At 46.3% G+C, this 19,005-nt stretch overlaps 1 protein-coding gene across 1 annotated transcript in view; it reads right to left on the minus strand.

Annotated features, from left to right (window-relative positions):
- Positions 1 to 730: 730 nt before the first annotated feature.
- LOC141074197 (taste receptor type 1 member 1-like) overlaps positions 731 to 19,005 on the minus strand; it is a 140,827-nt gene continuing 122,552 nt past the window's right edge. Inside the window, exon 5 of the mRNA XM_073561747.1 lies at positions 731 to 1,698. Within this exon, the coding sequence (XP_073417848.1) occupies positions 764 to 1,698 (935 nt within the window). The 3' untranslated portion in view covers positions 731 to 763. The remainder of the gene's footprint in view (positions 1,699 to 19,005) is intronic.

Here is a 19,005-nt window from a genome sequence, read left to right on the forward strand (position 1 = left end):
TTTTATCTTTCTCGAGAGAAGCTGCGGATTTAGAAACAAGTCACATTATCAATGCATTTATTGTTAATATACTGACAAATATAATGTTTTGACTGAGTGCCATGATTATGAAGAATCTGAACCTCTTTCTACAAACCAGGGAGCTGCTAAGGCTTCAGAGTCAGTGGGTGATTCTTTACATGGTTGTGCGCAATTGCCTCCCCACTTGAGCTTATGGAAGTAATGGACGCACATGAACCTGTAGACTTTAATAGAGAATAACCCTAATGCATGACCCCCTTCCCACCTATTCTGTAGGACAGGATCAACAAGGTCCCATTATTATTCTGACAAGAGGAGACCCCAAAATTGAGCCACGTATAGATTACCCATATAGTCACCTCCAGGTGCAAACTGCAACCAAAAAGTGATGGACAGGATGAAAGAGGGTCAGCAATGGCTGGCCCAGGGCACATGCCTTATGTGCCCTCCTAACCCCCTAGTTCTCCATGTCTACAGGTACTACATAGAGATAAGCAATTTGATTTATGCTGTCATGGTTTGGCATCCAGCCCAATACTCTTGGCATCCTAATGACTAGGTCCTACAGGATGTTGCAGGATGTAGTAAGCCCTAGAGATACCCAGGGTGCCGGGTCAAGGATTTCAATTGCAGAAGAAAAGACTGGCTGTCGCAGAGGACTGGACCAAATGCTTGACCAGGGCAGCAGAAATCAAATTGCTCATCTCTAGGAATATAGAAGAGTACAATAACGGAGGGCCTCCTAGTCAGCAGAAGACTGTTTCTTGGTGTAGTTCTGAATGGCAGATTGGAAATGCTCGGTGGTGTTGAGTTTTGGCCTAAAGAGAATAACGTAACACTTTGGAGTGAAATAACCAATAAGAATCCCCATCACACTGAATAGTACTGCAGTTACATTGACGGCCGCTATGTATTTGCCCTGGTAGATGATATAGGTGGTGAAGAAGGCAATCCAGGAGAAGAAGTAGACCAATAAACTGAAAGAAATACATTTTGCCTCGTTGTAGTTGTCCGGTAAGTCTTTGCCCATGTAGCAGAAGATGAAGCACAACATGCTCAGGAGCCCGATGTAAGCAATCTGAGTGATGGAGCCCAAAGAAGCAGTCTCGGAGCATTTCAGTATGATCTGATCTGGGAACGTGGCATAATCTTCAATTGATAAAGGTGGCCTTACAAACAACCAGCTGACACAGATCAGGACCTGACCAGCGGTGCTGACCGCGATGAAGATATCCGAGCCATTCTTCTTCACCCACATCTCGTACACTTTAGGCATGTAGGTGGCCATTTTGAAGATGCAGATGATCTGGAATGAATGGACCACGATGCAAGAGAAGCAAATGGTAAAGCTTACAGAGAAGATGAGTTGTCTCACCATACACAAGACAACCCCCGGCCTACCAAAATAACAATACAGGGTGCAACAGGAGCTTGCCAAGGACCATAACATCAGCAAACACATCTTCCCTCCCGCTGACTTCACCACCGGGGTATTGAGATTCATAAAAAATAAAACTGCAATTGCTGTAATTAATAGGAGCAACAAAGTAACTATAGAGAGAAGGACAAGGGACAATGGCTCTGTCCATGGAAGGAATTCTAGGGTTCTGTTGTAGCAGATCTCACTCTTCATGGGCGACCACTGATGAGATCCACATTGCTGGCAGGTGTACAGATCTATAAGACATAAGTGAGATAATAATCATGGGCAAATGCTACACAAGGGTATGTGGGGTGCACATGGTCTCGCAGCGTCCAACATCTATGGGTAACAGTGAGCACTTCTGTATAAAGGACTTATGTTTCTTCTTGTATAGCATGACAGACGGCAGACCACCGCACCCATTCTGCTTGACAGCTTCAGTGGCCAGTAGCCTTATTGGCTGGCAAGCATTAAACCATTTCAAGCGGTCCACTTCACTCATATTTGCATCTGAAAGTTAAAGGGACTTCTGATGATCAATGAGAATATGTCCATTGCAGATTTTGCTACAAATCCACTGAAAAGTTTGCAGCCAATCCTTGGCAAAATCTTCATGAATTACATATGGATTTGTTAAGGATTTTGCTGAGATTTTGCTGGGTATTTAGTATGTTTAATATATAGGAAAGTGAGAACATCAAGTTGAGGTGACTAGTCTGGCATGGTATGGATGGTATCACCAATAGTATTGTCTTCGTAGTGCTATCTTAGTAATCTGACTACTAAATCCATGTTCTCCAGCCTACAACAAGGTCTTCTGTAAGAAAGTTGAAGTTGCAAAAGTATATGTGGTGTCTCCAGCTGCATTTATGGGGCAGTGATACAGGTCTGCACACAAAGTCAATTAGACATTGCAAGAACCCAAAGATCTTAAGGTGGTTTCTCATATCCAACATTCAAGGTCTGAGCACTGACCAAGATGTCCAGACCATTCATGGGTGTAGTGAATCAAACCCCACAGCCTTATGTACTGTATGTGTTTATGAGGTTGTTGAGTTCATGTGAGGACCCTGCTGAATGTGTGAAGAAAGTTTTGGGCAGCACAGTGGCTCAGTGGTTAGCACTGTATGGTGGCTCAGTGGTTAGCACTGTACGGTGGCTCAGTCATTAGCACTTTGCAGCACTGGGGTCCAGGGTTCAAATCCCACCAAGGACAACATCTGCCAGAAGTTTGTACGTTCTTTGTGTGGGCTTCCTTTCCCACTCCAAAAACATTCTGATAAGAGGATTTGGATTTTGAGCCACACTAGGGACATTGATGATCATGTATACAAAGTGTGGAGGAATATGATGATGCCATATAAGCAAATCATAATAAGTAAAAGCCTTAGTGGGTTGCCAAGGAATATGGCAAAAAGTGCCATAAGTCTGACAACATTTCTAGGATCTATCCTTGCAAGTAAAACAAAATTGTGTACAGATAGGAGCCATTAGAATTTCATTTATACCTAATTTGGAAGTGTCTGTGCACAACGAGTCATCCACAGCTCAACCGTGTGTCTGTGCGCTATGAGTCATCCACAGCTGAACAGTAACTTAGGTATCCATAGTTACTACCACTAGCAGCTAACTGCGTAGGCGTAACCATGGATACCTAAGTACTGTAAAGTCCTGTATATGAGTTAAGTGGGATATCTAATAAGGAGAGGAGCTCTCTGTGGTGGCGAGTTAAGGCATAAGCTGCGTAAGCGTAACCATGGATAAGGCATAAGCTGTCATGCCGCCGCTGTATACTCACCCGGCCTCCACCCCTGCGCCGCAGCCCCCCGCCGTTTGCCAGCTGTGGCGGTCCCTTCTGACAGGTCCACGGCCGACGGCATCTCTGCATGCAATGCGCATGCGCCGTAGGCCGCGGCCGCGCCTCCCTCCTGTCACTTGTGCTCCGGCGGTGCCCTGACCTGGAAGCACCACCGCACCAATGGCAGACCAGGCAGGGGTATATCAGGCCGCCCTCCTTTGATGGAGGCGCCTGATCTTCGTGTTTATTAGCACACTGGGCCCCTGTTCCATCATACACTAGCTTGTCTCCTGCAGTCCTGCCTTCCGTGTTCCTGCTCTGTCCTGCTGTCTGTGCTCCAGTCCCGCAGTCCTACTCAGGTGGATCGCCTCAAGTTGGCTGAGTTGTGTTGGAGGGAGAGACGGGCGCAAGGCCTATGCCTCTATTGTGGAGGTTCGTCGCATTTTGTCCGCACCTGTCCTGAGAGATCGGGAAACTCCTCCACCTAGGTCAGGTATGAGAGGCCTCCCTAGGTGCGAATGATTCCTCTCAATCTCTAGCTATTTCTGTTCTTGTGGCTTCAGGGCAGAGACGTGGGTCCGAGGTGGCCTACGTGGATTCAGGCTCGGCAGGTAACTTCATCCGGCGTGAAGAGGTGGATAAGTACCAAATTCCTGTGGTTACCCTATGTAATCCTCGCCTGATTGCTGCAGTGGATGGCAGACCGCTACAGGAGACCATCACCTTGGTCACTGAGGAGGTGGAGTTGCAAGTCGGAGCCTTACATCAAGAGAAGATAGCTTTTTACGTTTTGCCAAAACTCTCCCATGCGATTCTACTCGGTCTTCCCTGGTTAAGGACTCATCAGCCTGTTCTCAACTGGTCTTCGGGGGAGGTACTTCGCTAGGGGCACCCGTGCTAAGCTCGATGCCTGATTCCTCTCCGTCTTGCTGCCGCTCCCCAGCCACCCCCTGACCTGGCGGGCATTCCTTCAGCCTACAGCTCCTACGCAGATGTCTATGATTCTTCCTCCACACCGGCCTTTTGACTGCCTAATTGATCTTATCCCCAGTTCAACTCCCCTAGGGGCATAATCTACAGTCTGTCTCCCACGGAGACCTCAGCCATGTCAGAGTTCGTCCGGGAGAACCTCGCCAAAGGCTTTATACGGAAATCCTCTTTGCCCGTGGGAGCCGTGTTTTTCTTTGTCAAGAAAAAGGACGGATCTCTACGGCCGTGCATTAACTATAGGGGCTTGAATGAGATTACCATCAAGAACAGGTATCCTCTTCCACTCATTCCGGAATTGTTTGACCGTCTCAGAGGGGCCCGGGTCTTCTCCAAGTTAGACCTTAGGAGAGCCTATAATCTGATCCGTATCCGCACAGGTGATGAATGGAAGACTGCCTTCAACACTCGAGACGGCCATTACGAGTACCTGGTCATGCCCTTTGGTCTCTGCAGTGCTCCTGCGGTGTTTTAAGAGTTCATCAATGAGATCTTCCGGGACCTCTTGTAGTCCTATGTGGTCGTGTACTTGGATGACATCCTCGTCTTCTCACCGGATCTCTCATCCCACAGGAAGAGTGTTCGCCTGGTGTTACAGCGTCTTCGGGAGAATCGCCTATATGCTAAGTTAGAGAAATGTCTCTGAACAAACCTCTCTGCCGTTTCTGGGTTACATTATCTCCGACGCTGGATTAAGGATGGAACCCGAGAAACTGACTGCCGTCCTCAAGTGGCCTCGTCCCGTTGGAGTAAAAGCGATACAACGGTTTCTCGGATTTGCCAATTATTACAGGCAATTTATTCCTCACTTTTCCGCAATAACCAAACCTATTTCCGTTCTCACCCGAAAGGGGACAACTCACAATTCTTGGACTACGGAGGCGGAGGAGGCCTTTCAGACTCTAAAATGGGCTTTCTCCACGGCTCCGGTGTTGCACTGACCCGAAAGCAACCAACCCTTTGTGCTTGAGGTGGATGCTTCCTCAACGGGTGCCGGGGCAGTACTGTCCCACAGATCCGCTTCCGGTTGTCTGCGTCCTTGTGGCATCTTTTCGAAGGCTTTTTCTCCAGTGCAACTACTCGATCAGCGACCGTGAACTGTTGGCCATAAAATTGGCCCTGGAAGAATGGCGTCATCTCCTGGAACGGGGCGGTCCATCCCTTTGTAATCTTCTCCGACCACAAAAACTTGGCCTATCTCCAGTCTGCCTAGAGACTTAATCCTCGTCAGGCCAGATGGTCCCTATTTTTTGCCTGATTTGATTTTGAGCTCTGTTTTCGCCCTGGCAACAAGAACACCAAAGCCGACGCCCTATCCAGGGTCTTCCAGCCAATTGAGACAGTGGAGGAACCTTCGCACATTATTGAGCCCACTAGAATCATCGCTGTGGCTCCAGTGAACTGGCTTTCTCCACCCCCAGGCAAAACCCTTGTCCCAGAAAATCTCAAGAGGAAGGTCCTTCTGTGGGGTCACTCCTCCAGACTGGCCGGCCATGCCGGAACCAAGAAGACGCTTGCCCTTATCACGCGTCACTACTGGTGGCCTACGCTTTGCCAAGATGTACTTGATTTCATGGCCTCTTGTCCCTCCTGTGCTAAGAACAAAGTGCCGCGACGACTTACTTCTGGCTTATTGCTCCCGTTGCCAGTCCCTGCCGTTACTTGGGAACACATTGCCATGGATTTCATAACCGACTTACCTCGTTCTTCCGGTTGTACAGTAATCCTGATGGTGGTGGACCGTTTCTCCAAAATGGCCCACTTCTTCCCTGTGTCCGGTCTTCCCTCGGCTCCTGAGTTGGCCAGAGTTTTTATCCATCAGATCTTCAGACTCCATGGACTACCTCAACGTATTTTGTGTGACCGGGGGGTTCAGTTCACCTCCAAGTTCTGGCGGGCACTTTGTAAGCTCATGAACGTTTCCCTCGACTTCTCCTCTGCTTACCATCCACAGTCCAATGGGCAGGTGGAGCGTACCAACCAGACGTTGACTGGGTACCTACGTCACTTTATTCAATGCCCACCAAAATGACTGGGTTGACCTACTTCCTTGGGCAGAGTTCGCCTACAACAACCATACTGGCGAATCCTCGGCCAAGTCTCCATTTTTCATTGTGTTTGGCAGACATCCTGGTGTTCCCCTTCCGGTAACCCCTGCCTCTAAATTACCTGCGGCCAACACCTTGTCCCCAGAATTTTCCAAAATCTGGGCCGAGACCAACACGTCACTCAAGAAGGCAGCTGACCGGATGAAAGATTATGCTGACAAGAAGAGATTGGATCCTCCACCATATCGTACAGGGACAAAGTCTGGCTCTCATCCAAATTTATCCGGTTAAAACTGCCCTCTTACAAGCTGGGCTCGCGGTACATCAGACCGTTTGAAATACTTGGATGTGTAAGTGAAGTCGCCTACAAATTGAGGTTGCCTGCTTTGCTCCGGGTCCTGAACACCTTCCACGTCTCTCTCCTGAAATCTGTGGTGCTGATCCATTTCTACCTCGTATCTGATCCTGTTTCTCAGCCGGTTGGTACCGATAATACCTTTGAGGTGGACGATATCATAGCCATGAAAAAGGATAGAGGTAGGACCTTTTTTCTTATTGACTGGAAAGGCTTTGGTCCTGAGGAGAGGTCCTAGGAACCCCGGGAGAATATCAATTGTTATGAATGAGTCACCGTAGGAGGCAAAAACAGAAATACTAGCTAAGTCCAGAAAACCAGAGACGTTGGCAGCTATCGGATTGCAGACCCCTGAACCTAACAACAACAACTAGCAGTAGCCGTGGGGGGTTCCTACGGTGCCCTAGACCCCTCGATCACAGCCGGAGAACTATATAGCCTAAAGACAGAAAGGGAAATCTAAACTGCCCCAGAGCAGACCCCAAAGCAATAGGCAGCCCCCAACATATAATGACGGTCAAGCAAGCTGAAAAAACACTCACACAGATAGAAAGATAGGCTGAGCAAATGACGGGGCCCAAGCTAACTAAATAGGACAGAATAGAAAAGCTGCTGTCTGCAATCCGCCATAACCCTCTCAAAAACAAGAGCCAACAGACTGATAGGGAAAAAAGCCCTGAAGACGCTAGGCTTCAAAAAGACTATATCAATACTCAGGTATTATCTGAAGACAGAGCAAAAAGGAAATCAGCTCACCCAGCAGGGAAAGGCAGAAATCCAGAAAAACAAGGCAAACAAAACCAAAGCACAAATGCAAAAAGTAGAGCAGAAAACTTAGCTTTTGAGGAGCAGGAATCAGACTGGTCTCCAAGAATCCCTCAGAGTAATCACCCGCAAGGCAGAAGGGCGCCGGCTGCCTTATATCCAGTCAGCAATCCCAGTCACCCAGTCATCATCATTCTGCTCAGGTGCTTTGTAATCAGCCTCACTACCTTCCTTCACCAGAAGAGGGAGTTCATCAGACCTCAATGGTGAAGGGGAAAATGAACTCACAACAGTACCTCCCCCTTGAGGAGGGGTCACCGAACCCTCATCCACGCCACCAGGGCGATCAGGGTGAGCCCGATGAAAGGCATGCACCAATCTTTTGGCATGAATATCAGAGGCGGAGACCCAGGAATTATCCTCCTGACCATAACCCTTCCACTTAACCAAATACTGGAGTCTCCATCTAGCCAGACGGGAATCCAGTATCTTCTCTACCTCATATTCCATGTTACCTTCAACTAATACAGGGTCCGGAGGTGCCACCCCAGGAACAACTGGTTCAACAAACCTCTTCAACAAGGACTTATGAAACACATTATGAATTTTAAATGTGACAGGAAGAGCCAAACGAAAAGAGACCGGATTAATAATCTCCAAAATCTTGTAAGGTCGAATAAATCTAGGCTTAAACTTAGGAGAAGCCACCTTCATAGCGATATTTTTTGATGATAACCAAACCATATCACCAACCTTAAACTGGGGACCAATGGTCCTATGTCGGTTGGAAAACCGCTGGGCCTTTTCCTGGGAGAGAGATAACTTATCCACCACTTGGTCCCAGATCTGGTGCATTCTCTCCACCACAGTGTCAACACCTGGGCAGGCAGAAGGCTCCACCTGCCCTGAAGAAAATCGAGGATGAAACCCAAAGTTCCAAAAAAAAGGTGACATCAAAGTGGCAGAACTAGCTCTATTATTTAAAGCAAATTCGGCCAATGGCAAAAATGAAACCCAATCATCCTGATCAGCGGAAATAAAACATCTCAAATACGACTCCAAGGTCTGGTTTGTTCACTTCGTCTGCCCATTGGTCTGAGGGTGAAAAGCAGAGGAGAAGGACAACTGAATTCCCAGCTTGGAACAGAAAGTCCTCCAAAATCTAGACACAAATTGAACTCCTCTGTCAGATACAATGTTCTCAGGAATCCCGTGCAAGCGAACCACCTGTTGCAAAAACAGGGGCACCAACTCAGAGGAAGATGGCAACTTAGGGAGTGGTACAAGATGAACCATCTTAGAGAACCTATCACAAATCACCCAAATAACAGTCATTCTCTGAGAGACAGGCATATCAGAGATGAAATTCATTGAAATATGGGTCCATGGCCTCCTGGGGACCGGCAAAGGCATCAACAACCCACTAGAGGGAGAACAAGGTTTAGACCGGGAGCAAGTCCCACAGGACTGCACAAAATTCCTGACATCACGAGACAAGGCGGGCCACCAAAAAGACCAACTCACCAGATCTCTAGTACCAAAAATACCTGGATGACCAGCCAATGCAGAGCTACGAACTTCAGACATCACTCTCTTCTTCCACTGGTCAGGAACATACAACTTTCCACTGGGACAACGCTCAGGTTTGTCCTCCTGGAACTCTTCCAGAGCACGTCTCAAATCGGGCGAGATGGCAGAAAGAACTACCCCTTCACCTAAGATGGTAGCAGGCTTGGTCACCACAGGAGAATCAGCAAAGAAACTCCTAGAGAGGGCGTCTGCCTTGACATTCTTAGTGCCAGGAAGAAAAGAGACCACAAAATCAAAACGTGTAAAAAACAAGGCCCATCTAGCCTGTCTAGGGTTCAAGCGTTTGGCCGACTCCAGGTAAATCAAATTCTTGTGGTCAGTGAGGACCACGACTTGGTGTTTAGCTCCCTCCAACCAATGTCTCCACTCCTCAAATGCCCATTTCATGGCTAACAGTTCCCGATTCCCCACATCATAGTTACGTTCAGATGGAGAGAACTTTCGGGAAAAGAAAGCACAGGGATTCATCTTAGATGTTACAGGATCCTTTTGGGACAAAACAGCTCCTGCACCAATCTCAGAAGCGTCCACCTCTACCTGGAACGGGAGTGAGACATCAGGTTGCCGCAAAACCGGGGCAGAAGTGAATCTTCACTTCAGCTCCTGAAAGGAAGAAACAGCCTCCGGGGACCAATTCAACACATCAGCACCCTTTTTAGTCAGATCAGTCAATGGCTTGACAATACTAGAAAATTTTGCTATAAATTTCCGATAAAAATTAGCAAAACCCAAAAACATCTGGAGGGCCTTCAAAGAAGTGGGCTGAACCCAATCATAAATGGCCTGTACCTTGGCCGGGTCCATTTCAGTAGTTGACGGAGACAAAATAAATCCCAAAAATGAAATCCTCTGTACCCCAAAAAGGCATTTCGATCCTTTGACATACAGGGAATTCTCCCTCAAGATCCAGAACACAGTCCGAACATGTTCCACATAAGAATCCCAATCCTTGGAGAAGATCAAAATATCATCCAGATAGATAATCAAAAATTTATCCACAAAGTCTCAGAAAATGTCGTTCATGAAGCACTGGAAGACAGAAGGGGCATTAGTGAGCCCAAAAGGCATCACCAGGTACTCAAAATGTCCCTCCGGAGTACTAAACGCCGTCTTCCATTCATCCCCATGCTTAATGCGGATAAGATTATACGCCCCCCTGAGGTCAAGCTTGGTAAACCAGCAAGCACCTTTAACTCTGGAGAATAGATCCGAAATCAGGGGTAACGGATACTGATATTTAATAGTAATTTTGTTGAGGGCACGATAATCAATACAAGGCCTTAATGAACCATCCTTTTTGGTCACGAAAAAAAAAACGGCACCTAAGGGTGAAGAGGATGGTCTAATATAACCCTTCTCCAACGCCTCCTTAATATAGGATCATATAGCCTCATGCTCGGGTACAGATAAATTGAAGAGCCGACCCTTAGGAAATTTACACCCCGGGCTCAGTTCAATTGCACAGTCATAACTCCTATGAGGAGGCAAAGACGCAGACTCATTCTCACTAAATACATCATAAAAGTCCGCCAAATAGTCAGGAACATCATGCGACTGAGGAGAGGTGGAAAAAACCGGAGCATCACTAAGGGCACACCGACAACCCCAACTCACCACAGACACAGATTTCCAATCCAAAACTGGATTATGAATTTGCAACCAGGGAAACCCCAGAACAATGGTATCATGCAAATTATGCAACACCAAAAATCTGCAATTTTCTTGATGGTCTGGGGCGACCCGCATTACCACCTGGGTCCAAAACTGAGGTTTATTTTTAGCCAAAGGAGTAGCATCAATCCCCCTCAAAGGGATAGGCGTCCGCAGAGGTGTCATCGGAAATCCACAACGTTTAGCAAAATCCAAGTCCATTAGATTCAGGGCTGCTCCCGAATCCACAAAAGCCTTGGCGGAAAATGTGGACAGGGAGCAGATCAGAGTAATTGCCAGAAGAAACTTAGGTTGAACACCACCCACAGAAAACGTGTGTGCAAAACGTTTCTCTCGTTTAGGACAGACAGAAATAATATGCGAGGCATCTCCACAAAAAAAACACAGCTTATTACGCCTTCTGAACTCCTGACGTTGCTCCCTGGACAAAACTCTATCACATTGCATAGGTTCAGACACTTGTTCAACAGGTGGCAACACCTCTCGTGCAGTCCTGCGTTCACGTAAACGCCGATCAACCTGAATGGCTAATGACATAGAATCGTCAAGACCAGAGGGAACAGGAAATCCCACCATAGTATCTTTTATGGCTACTGACAATCCCTTCCAAGAGAAAGCTGCCAAGGCATTATCATTCCAGGTAGTAAGGACCGCCCACTTTCGGAATTTTTGACAGTACAATTCTGCAGAATCTCGACCCTGGCTCAATGCATTAGGTTCGTCATACAACAACCCCAAAGGCTTGAAAAAATGCGTTCACATTAGTCAGAATAGGATCATCTGGTTTCAAAGAAAACGCCCAATCCTGGGGATCGCCACGCAGTAAAGAGATGACAATTTTAACCTGCTGCGCGGAGCTCCCTGACGAGTTAGGCTTCAAGGCAAAAAATAATTTACAATTATTTTTGAAATTCAAAAATTTAGACCGATTCCCAAAAAACACATCAGGAGTAGGGATCTTTGGTTCAGCAGCATGTGAATGAGCAAGGTAGGCGGAAATTCCCCGCACTTCCGCAGCGAGCTGCTCCACACGATCAGACAATTGCTTTATCTCCATTAAGAAAAAATTCCCCCTACGGCCTCAGAGAAAAAGAGGAAAAAATATACACACTTTTTTTTTTCTTTTTTTTTTTACAATTCTTTCCTGCTATTGAGTACCCTAGGATCTGCGGTATGGCGGATGATTCTGTTATGAATGAGTCACCGTAGGAGGCAAAAACAGAAATACTAGCTAAGTCCAGAAAACCAGAGAAGTTGACAGCTATCGGATTGCAGACCCTTGAACCTAACAACAACAACTAGCAGTAGCCGTGGGGGGTTCCTACGGTGCCCTAGACCCCTCAATCACAGCCAGAGAACTATATAGCCTAAAGACAGAAAGGGAACTCTAAACTGCCCCAGAGCAGACCCCAAAGCAATAGGCAGACCCCAACATATAATGACGGTGAAGCAAGATGAAAAAACACTCACACAGATAGAAAGATAGGCTGAGCAAATGATGGGGCCCAAGCTAACTAAATAGGACAGAATAGAAAAGCTGCTGTCTGCAATCCGCCAAAACCCTCTCAAAAACAAGAGCCAACAGACTGATAGGGAAAAAAGCCCTGAAGACGCTAGGCTTCAAAAAGACTATATCAGTACTCAGGTATTATCTGAAGACAGAGCAAAAAGGAATTCAGCTCACCCAGCAGGGAAAGGCAGAAATCCAGGAAAACAAGGCAAAACAAAACCAAAACACAAATGCAAAAAGTAGAGCAGAAAACTTAGCTTTTGAGGAGCAGGAATCAGACTGGTCTCCAAGAATCCCTCAGAGTAATCACCCGCAAGGCAGAAGGGCGTTGGCTGCCTTATATCCAGTCAGCAATCCCAGTCACCCAGTCATCATCATTCTGCTCAGGTGCTTTGTAATCAGCCTCACTACCTTCCTTCACCAGAAGAGGGAGTTCATCAGACCTCAATGGTGAAGGGGAAAATGAACTCACAACAATCAATGCTCCTCGCATTCTCAAGAGATTTTTTGCTAATCTCAGGGGAGGGCGGCTTAAGGGAGGGGGTACTGTCTTGCCGCCGCTGTACTCACCCAGCCTCTGCTCCCGCGCCGCAGCCCCCCACCATTCGGCAGCCGCGGCGGTCCCTGACAGGTCCGCGGCCGACGGCATCTCTGCGTGCAATGCGCATGCGCCGTAGGCCGCGACCGCACCTCCCTCCTGTCACTTGTGCTCCGGCGGTGCCCTGACCTGGAAACACCGCTGGACCAATGGCAGACCAGGCAGGGGTATATCAGGCCGCCCTCCTTTGATGGAGGCGCCTGATCTTCGTGTTTGTTAGCACAATGGGCCTCTGTTCCATCATACACTCAGTTGTCTCCTGCAGTCTTGCCTTCCGTGTTCCTGCTCTGTTCTGATGTCTGAGCTCCAGTCCCGCAGTCCTACTCCGGTGTTCCTGTCCCGTACTGCCATCTGTACTCCAGTCCTGCAGTCCTACTCAATCCTGCCTTCCATGTTCCTGCTCCGTCCTACTCTCTGTGCTCTGCTCCCGCAGTCCTACTTTGGTGTCCCTGCTCCAACCTGCCATCTGTGCTCCAGTCCTACAATCCTACTCTGGTCCTGTCTTCTACAGTCAAGTGGTCCTACTCCAGTCCGTTCTGAGCCGCCCCTCTCGGTACCGGCTATCATGGTACCAAAACCCCTGGGCCTGCTCCTAACGATCCCTGTATAGGGGTCAGCTCCACCTGGCGACTCGCCCGGGGTCCCTCGGTGCCATGATCCAGAGGGTCCACTCCTGGAGATTTTCCTCATCTGACCGCCCGAGGTAACAAGCCTTTTTTGAACGTTAACCTGTGAGGCAACACTGTGAGGCAACATTGGGAAGCAACACTTAGGCAACAGTGTTTGGCAACATTGCAAAGATGGATCAAATTGATCGCGCTGCTGCACGTAGAGAAGCGAATCGCATACGGATGCGTAACCTGCATCTTAATGAAACAGAAGATGAACGAAATTGTCGAAGAACTGCTGATTCATCCCGACAGAGGGCGGCCAGAGCAAGAGAAGCGAATCAAGTAACTAAATCACGTAGAGCATCTAATGCTGCACGACAACGAGCAACACGCAATGCACAAAGTGATAAACATATTTCACAGAAAAGAGAACAAGATAGAATACGTGTCCAAAATGCAAGAGACACTCAACGACGGCAAGTTACATTTGCGGCTAGAGGACTTCTCAATCAAATTGATGAGACACGTATTGAAGAGCACTATGCTGGCAAACTGACATTTAGATGTCAGTTTTGCCAATCTAAAAATTTCAAAGACGAAATGGCGCAGGACAAAACATTCCCTTCCTGCTGCAAGAGAGGGTGCATCCAATTACGTCCCATTCGTATGGATGATCAATGAGTCATGTTGATGAAAGGACAGCATCCTAATATAAGGCAATACAATAGCTTACTTGCTTTGGCATCAATGGGAGCACAAGTAGCGCCACCTCCTGGGCATGGTCCATACTGTTTTCGAATTCATGGACAAATTTACCACAGAACTGCCCCATTGCATCCCGCTGTGGGTAGAACTCCCAAGTATGCCCAGATTTATATCTTGGACAGTGAAGAAGCATTAAGTACAAGAAGTCAAGCAAATAAAAAGTGCTTCCCAGCACTGCTGTCATCTCTTGGAGAGATAATGAAAGCAATTAACCTACTCACAAGAGCCTTCACAATGATGAGGGAATTTGAAATAGAGTAAGAGAGGATTGCTGAATTAGAAAATCGCGATCCACTCGAAATAACAATATTAATTATAAATGACTACAATGATGACCAGAGGCGCTACAATGCACCAAGGTGCAATGATGTAAGCTATAATTTATCAAAATGCAATGGGTGAACCCCCATTTAATAGGGACATCAGAGTTCACCTCAAAAGTGAAAACCAAACAGTTCAAATCAGCTTTCTTCACAGAAAGTGTGATGCAATGACATATCTGCTCTATTTGCATATGGGGACAGTGGATGTACAATAAATTTGACAACTCCATTTGCCCTAAGTGTGCAACATCAAGGAATTGGTGACATTCATCTACCATCCATACCAGTGAATCAAGATCGGCAAGAAAAAATCACCCTGTTTCAGTACTATGCATACAGGCTTGCCATTCGTGACGAGTTTAATCCCCTTTTAAATGCTGGGAAGTTGACGCAACAATTTATCGTTGACAGTTACGTCAAAATTGAATCCAACAGGATCGAATATGCAATAAAACAAAATCAAAAGACATTACGCGTCGACAGTTATGCCAGCGTTATGGATCACAGCCAAAATGGTGCGTTACACCAAGGAATAAAAGCTGGGACACCAGTAATTTTACCGTCCACTTTCATTGGAAGCCCAAAAGCTATGCAGCAAAATTACCAAGACGCCATGACAATTGTCCGAAAATTCAGAAAGCCAGATCTTTTTGTTACAATGACATGTAACCCAAAATGGAAAGAAATTACTGAAAACTTAGAACCATGGCAAAGGCCAGAGTTCAGACCAGATTTGGTTGCACGAGTATTTAAAATCAAACTCCAAGCCATGCTTAACGAGATTTGAAAAAACACATTTTTGGCCGTGTAGTTGCCTATGTGCATGTAATAGAATTTCAAAAGCGTGAACTACCACACGCTCACATGCTCTTAATCCTCGGAGAGGAAGATAAACCGAGGGACAAAGAAATAATTGACGAATTGGTCTCTGTTGAAATCCCAAATGAGACAGCAAATCCAAAACTGCATGAGGCAGTGATGAAGCACATGATTCATGGCCCATGTGGCGAAGATCAACCTGGTGCTATATGCATGACAGATGGTCAATGGGCAAAAAAATTCCCAAAGGAATTTAATAGAGAGACAAACCCCAATGTTGATGGTTACGGACAGTACAGTTGACGCAATACTGGGAAAACCAGACGAGGAAAGCGAGAAATCGACAATAGATAGGTAGTTCCATACAACCCCTATTTATTACTCAAGTACACTTGCCATACCAATGTTGAGAAATGTGCTTCAATAAAAAGTGTTAAATATCTTTTCAAATATGGATACAAAGGACATGACTGCGACAATATCAAGTTTGATACATTAAACTGGAATGAATCAGCCATGTACTGTACCTAGATTCTCGGTATATAAGCGCCCCTGAGGGCATTTTGGAGACTCAGAAAAAATAAAATGCATGATGCCTCACATACCATTAAAAGGTAGGCTGTTCACCTTAAAAACACGCTACAAGTGTTTTTCGAAGATGGTAATGTGGATATGGTTATTTCAGACTCAAAAGCCTCTACACTGCAGGCTTATTTTGAGCTAAACAGAGTTGATGCCTCCGCCCGTCAGTATTTGTACAGTGAAATCCCTAAACACTATGTCTGGGATAGAAAAGCTGTACCAGAAGGATGGAAAAAACGACGGGCTCAATTTGGGAAAACAGTTGCCCGAATGTATACAGTCTCTTTAACAGATGGTGAGCTTTGTTACCTAAGACTCCTTTTACTTCACATAAGAGGAGCAAAGTCTTATGCTGACTTAAGGACTGTCAATGGAGTCGTACATGCCACGCATAAAAATGCGTGCATTGATCATTCTTCATCTTTTGGAAGACGATTCCCAATGGGAAAACGGTATAACTGATGCAATCGCTTTCCAAATGCCCTACCAACTTAGCAAATTATTTGCTATAATTTGTGTACATGGGGAACTAGCTAAACCATTGGCATTATGGCAAAAATATAAACCTGAATTTATGGAGGATTACACCAGGCGGTATACTCTAGTAATTGATGAGCAACTGGCTCTTCATGATATTAACCCCTTTACCCCCAAGGGTGGTTTGCATGTCCATGACCGGGCCAATTTTTACAATTTTGACCACTGTCCCTTTATGAGGTAATAACTCTGGAATGCTTCCTTGGATCCCGTTGATTATGACAATGTTTTCTCGTGACATATTATACTTCATGTTAGTGGTAAAATTTCATTGATACAACTTTGTGTTTGTGAAAAAAACCGAAATCTGGTGAAAATTTTGAAAATTTCGCAATTTTCCAACTTTTAATTTTTATGCCCTTAAATCACAGAGATAAGGCACACAAAAAACATAATAAATAACATTTCCCACATGTTTACTTTATATCAGCACAATTTGGGAGCCAAAATGTTTTTTTTGTTAGGAAGTTATAATGGTTAAAAGTTGACCAGCTATTTCTCATTTTTTACAACACCATCTTATTTTTAGGGACCACATCACATGTGAAGTCACTTTGAGGGGTCTATATGATAGAAAATACCCAAAAGTGACACCATTCTAAAAACTGCACCCATCAAGGTGCTCAAAAAAACATTCAAGAAGTTTATTAACCCTTCAGGTGCCTCACAGGAATTTTTTGAATATTTAAAAAAAATGAACATTTAACATTTTTTCACAAAAAAATTACTTCAGGCCCAATTTTTTTATTTTACCAAGGGTAACAGGAGAAATTGGACTGCAAAAGTTATTGTGCAATTTGTCCTGAGTACGCTGATACCTGATATGTGGGGAGGAACCACTGTTTCGGCGCATGGCAGAGCTCAGAAGGGAAGGAATGCTGTTTGACTTTTTCAAAATTGGCTGGAATTCAGATCGGACGCCACGTCACATTTGGAGAGTCCCTGATGTGCCTAAACAGTGGAAACCCCCCACAAGTGACCCTATTTTGGAAAGTAGACCCCCCGAGGAACTTATCTAGAAATGTGGTGAGAAATTTGAACCCTCAAGGGCTTCACAGAAGTTTACAACGTACAGCCGTACAATTAAAAAATCATATTTTTTCCACAAAAGTGATCTTTTCACCCCCAATTTTTATTTTCCCAAGGGTAACAGGACCCCAAAAGTTATTGTGTAATTTGTCCTGATTAGGCTGATACCCCATATGTGAGGGTAAATGACTATTTGGGAGCATGGCAGAGCTCGGAAGGGAAGTAGCGCCATTTGACTTTTTTTGGCTGGAATTGAGATCGGACGCCATGCCGCGTTTGGAAAGCCCCTGATGTGCCAAAACAGTGGAAACCCCCCCACAAATGAAACTATTTTGGAAACTAGACCCCCCCAAGGAACTTATCTAGAAGTGCGGTGAGAACTTTGAACCCCCAAGGGCTTCACAGAAGTTTATAACGTACAGCTTTACAATTAAAAAATCATATTTTTTCCACAAAAATGATTTTTCACCCCCAATTTTTATTTTACCAAGGGTAACAGGACCCCAAAAGTTATTGTGCAATTTGTCCTAAGTACGCTGATATCCCATATGTGGTGATAAATGACTATTTGGGCACATGGCAGAGCTTGGAAGGGAAGCAACGCCATTTGACTTTTTTGGCTGGAATTGAGATCGGACGCTATGCCGCGTTTGGAAATCCCCTATATAACGATAATGTAAAGTATGACGTAAGATTCCCCTGATTATCACATTGCAGAATATTCTATTCATATACTGAACACTGCTATATGTGACGTCCGTCTGCAAGTCTGGGCTGCAGTAAGACAGCACCCCGAGCAACCCCGATACCCTTTACCCCTATACAGGGATATGGATTTACAGCAGAACCCAGGAGGCGCTGTCTGAATATGAGCAGCGGGCCAGAGCAGGACGGTCACCAGAAAGGGGTTAAAAACGGGACAAAAAGTGTTGTCAAGAGTCTTAACCAGGCGGGCAGCAAAGGTACAAAATCGTTAGGCAGTAGCAGAGTCAGGAATCCAAGCCAAGGTCAGCGTCAATAATCAGGAGAAAGGCAAAGGTACAAAAACGGCAGGCAATAGAATGGTCAGAAATCCAGGCTGAGGTCAGAGTTAACTTTAGCAAATCACACAGTAGCACGCAGGGGAACCAAGAATATATCCGGCGGCTTGCAAGACCAGTCCCAAGGTATTTGAGGGATCAGGTCATCCTTCACAGGTTCCTGGACTGATGATGTAATTAGGACCGCCCCCAGGACCAGGCCAGATGGAGATGCAGTAAGCCCTACATAACTGACAGAGGGGCGGAGCCTGCGCCTACCAGATGCCTGCGCAGGAGCCTCTTCTCTGTCACAACCCTCTCCCTGGGGCAAACCACGGCGCCTCCCAGTGGTCGAGGCAGGAACAGCCGTCCCAGAGTCTGAAGGTGACGTGACAGTCCGGCGCCTCCTAGTGGCCGAGACCGGAACAGCAGGGTCCGAGTCTGACAGCAACGTGTCAGTCCGGCGCCTCCTAGTGGCCGAAGCTGGAACAGCAGGCCCTGAGTCTCGCGGCGACGTGCCAGTGCAGCGCCTCCTAGTGGCCGAAGCTGGAACA

The sequence above is a fragment of the Dendrobates tinctorius genome, unplaced genomic scaffold, assembly GCF_039654945.1.
Source record: "Dendrobates tinctorius isolate UK_male_01 unplaced genomic scaffold, ASM3965494v1 ptg000326l, whole genome shotgun sequence".
Lineage (NCBI taxonomy): Eukaryota > Metazoa > Chordata > Amphibia > Anura > Dendrobatidae > Dendrobates > Dendrobates tinctorius.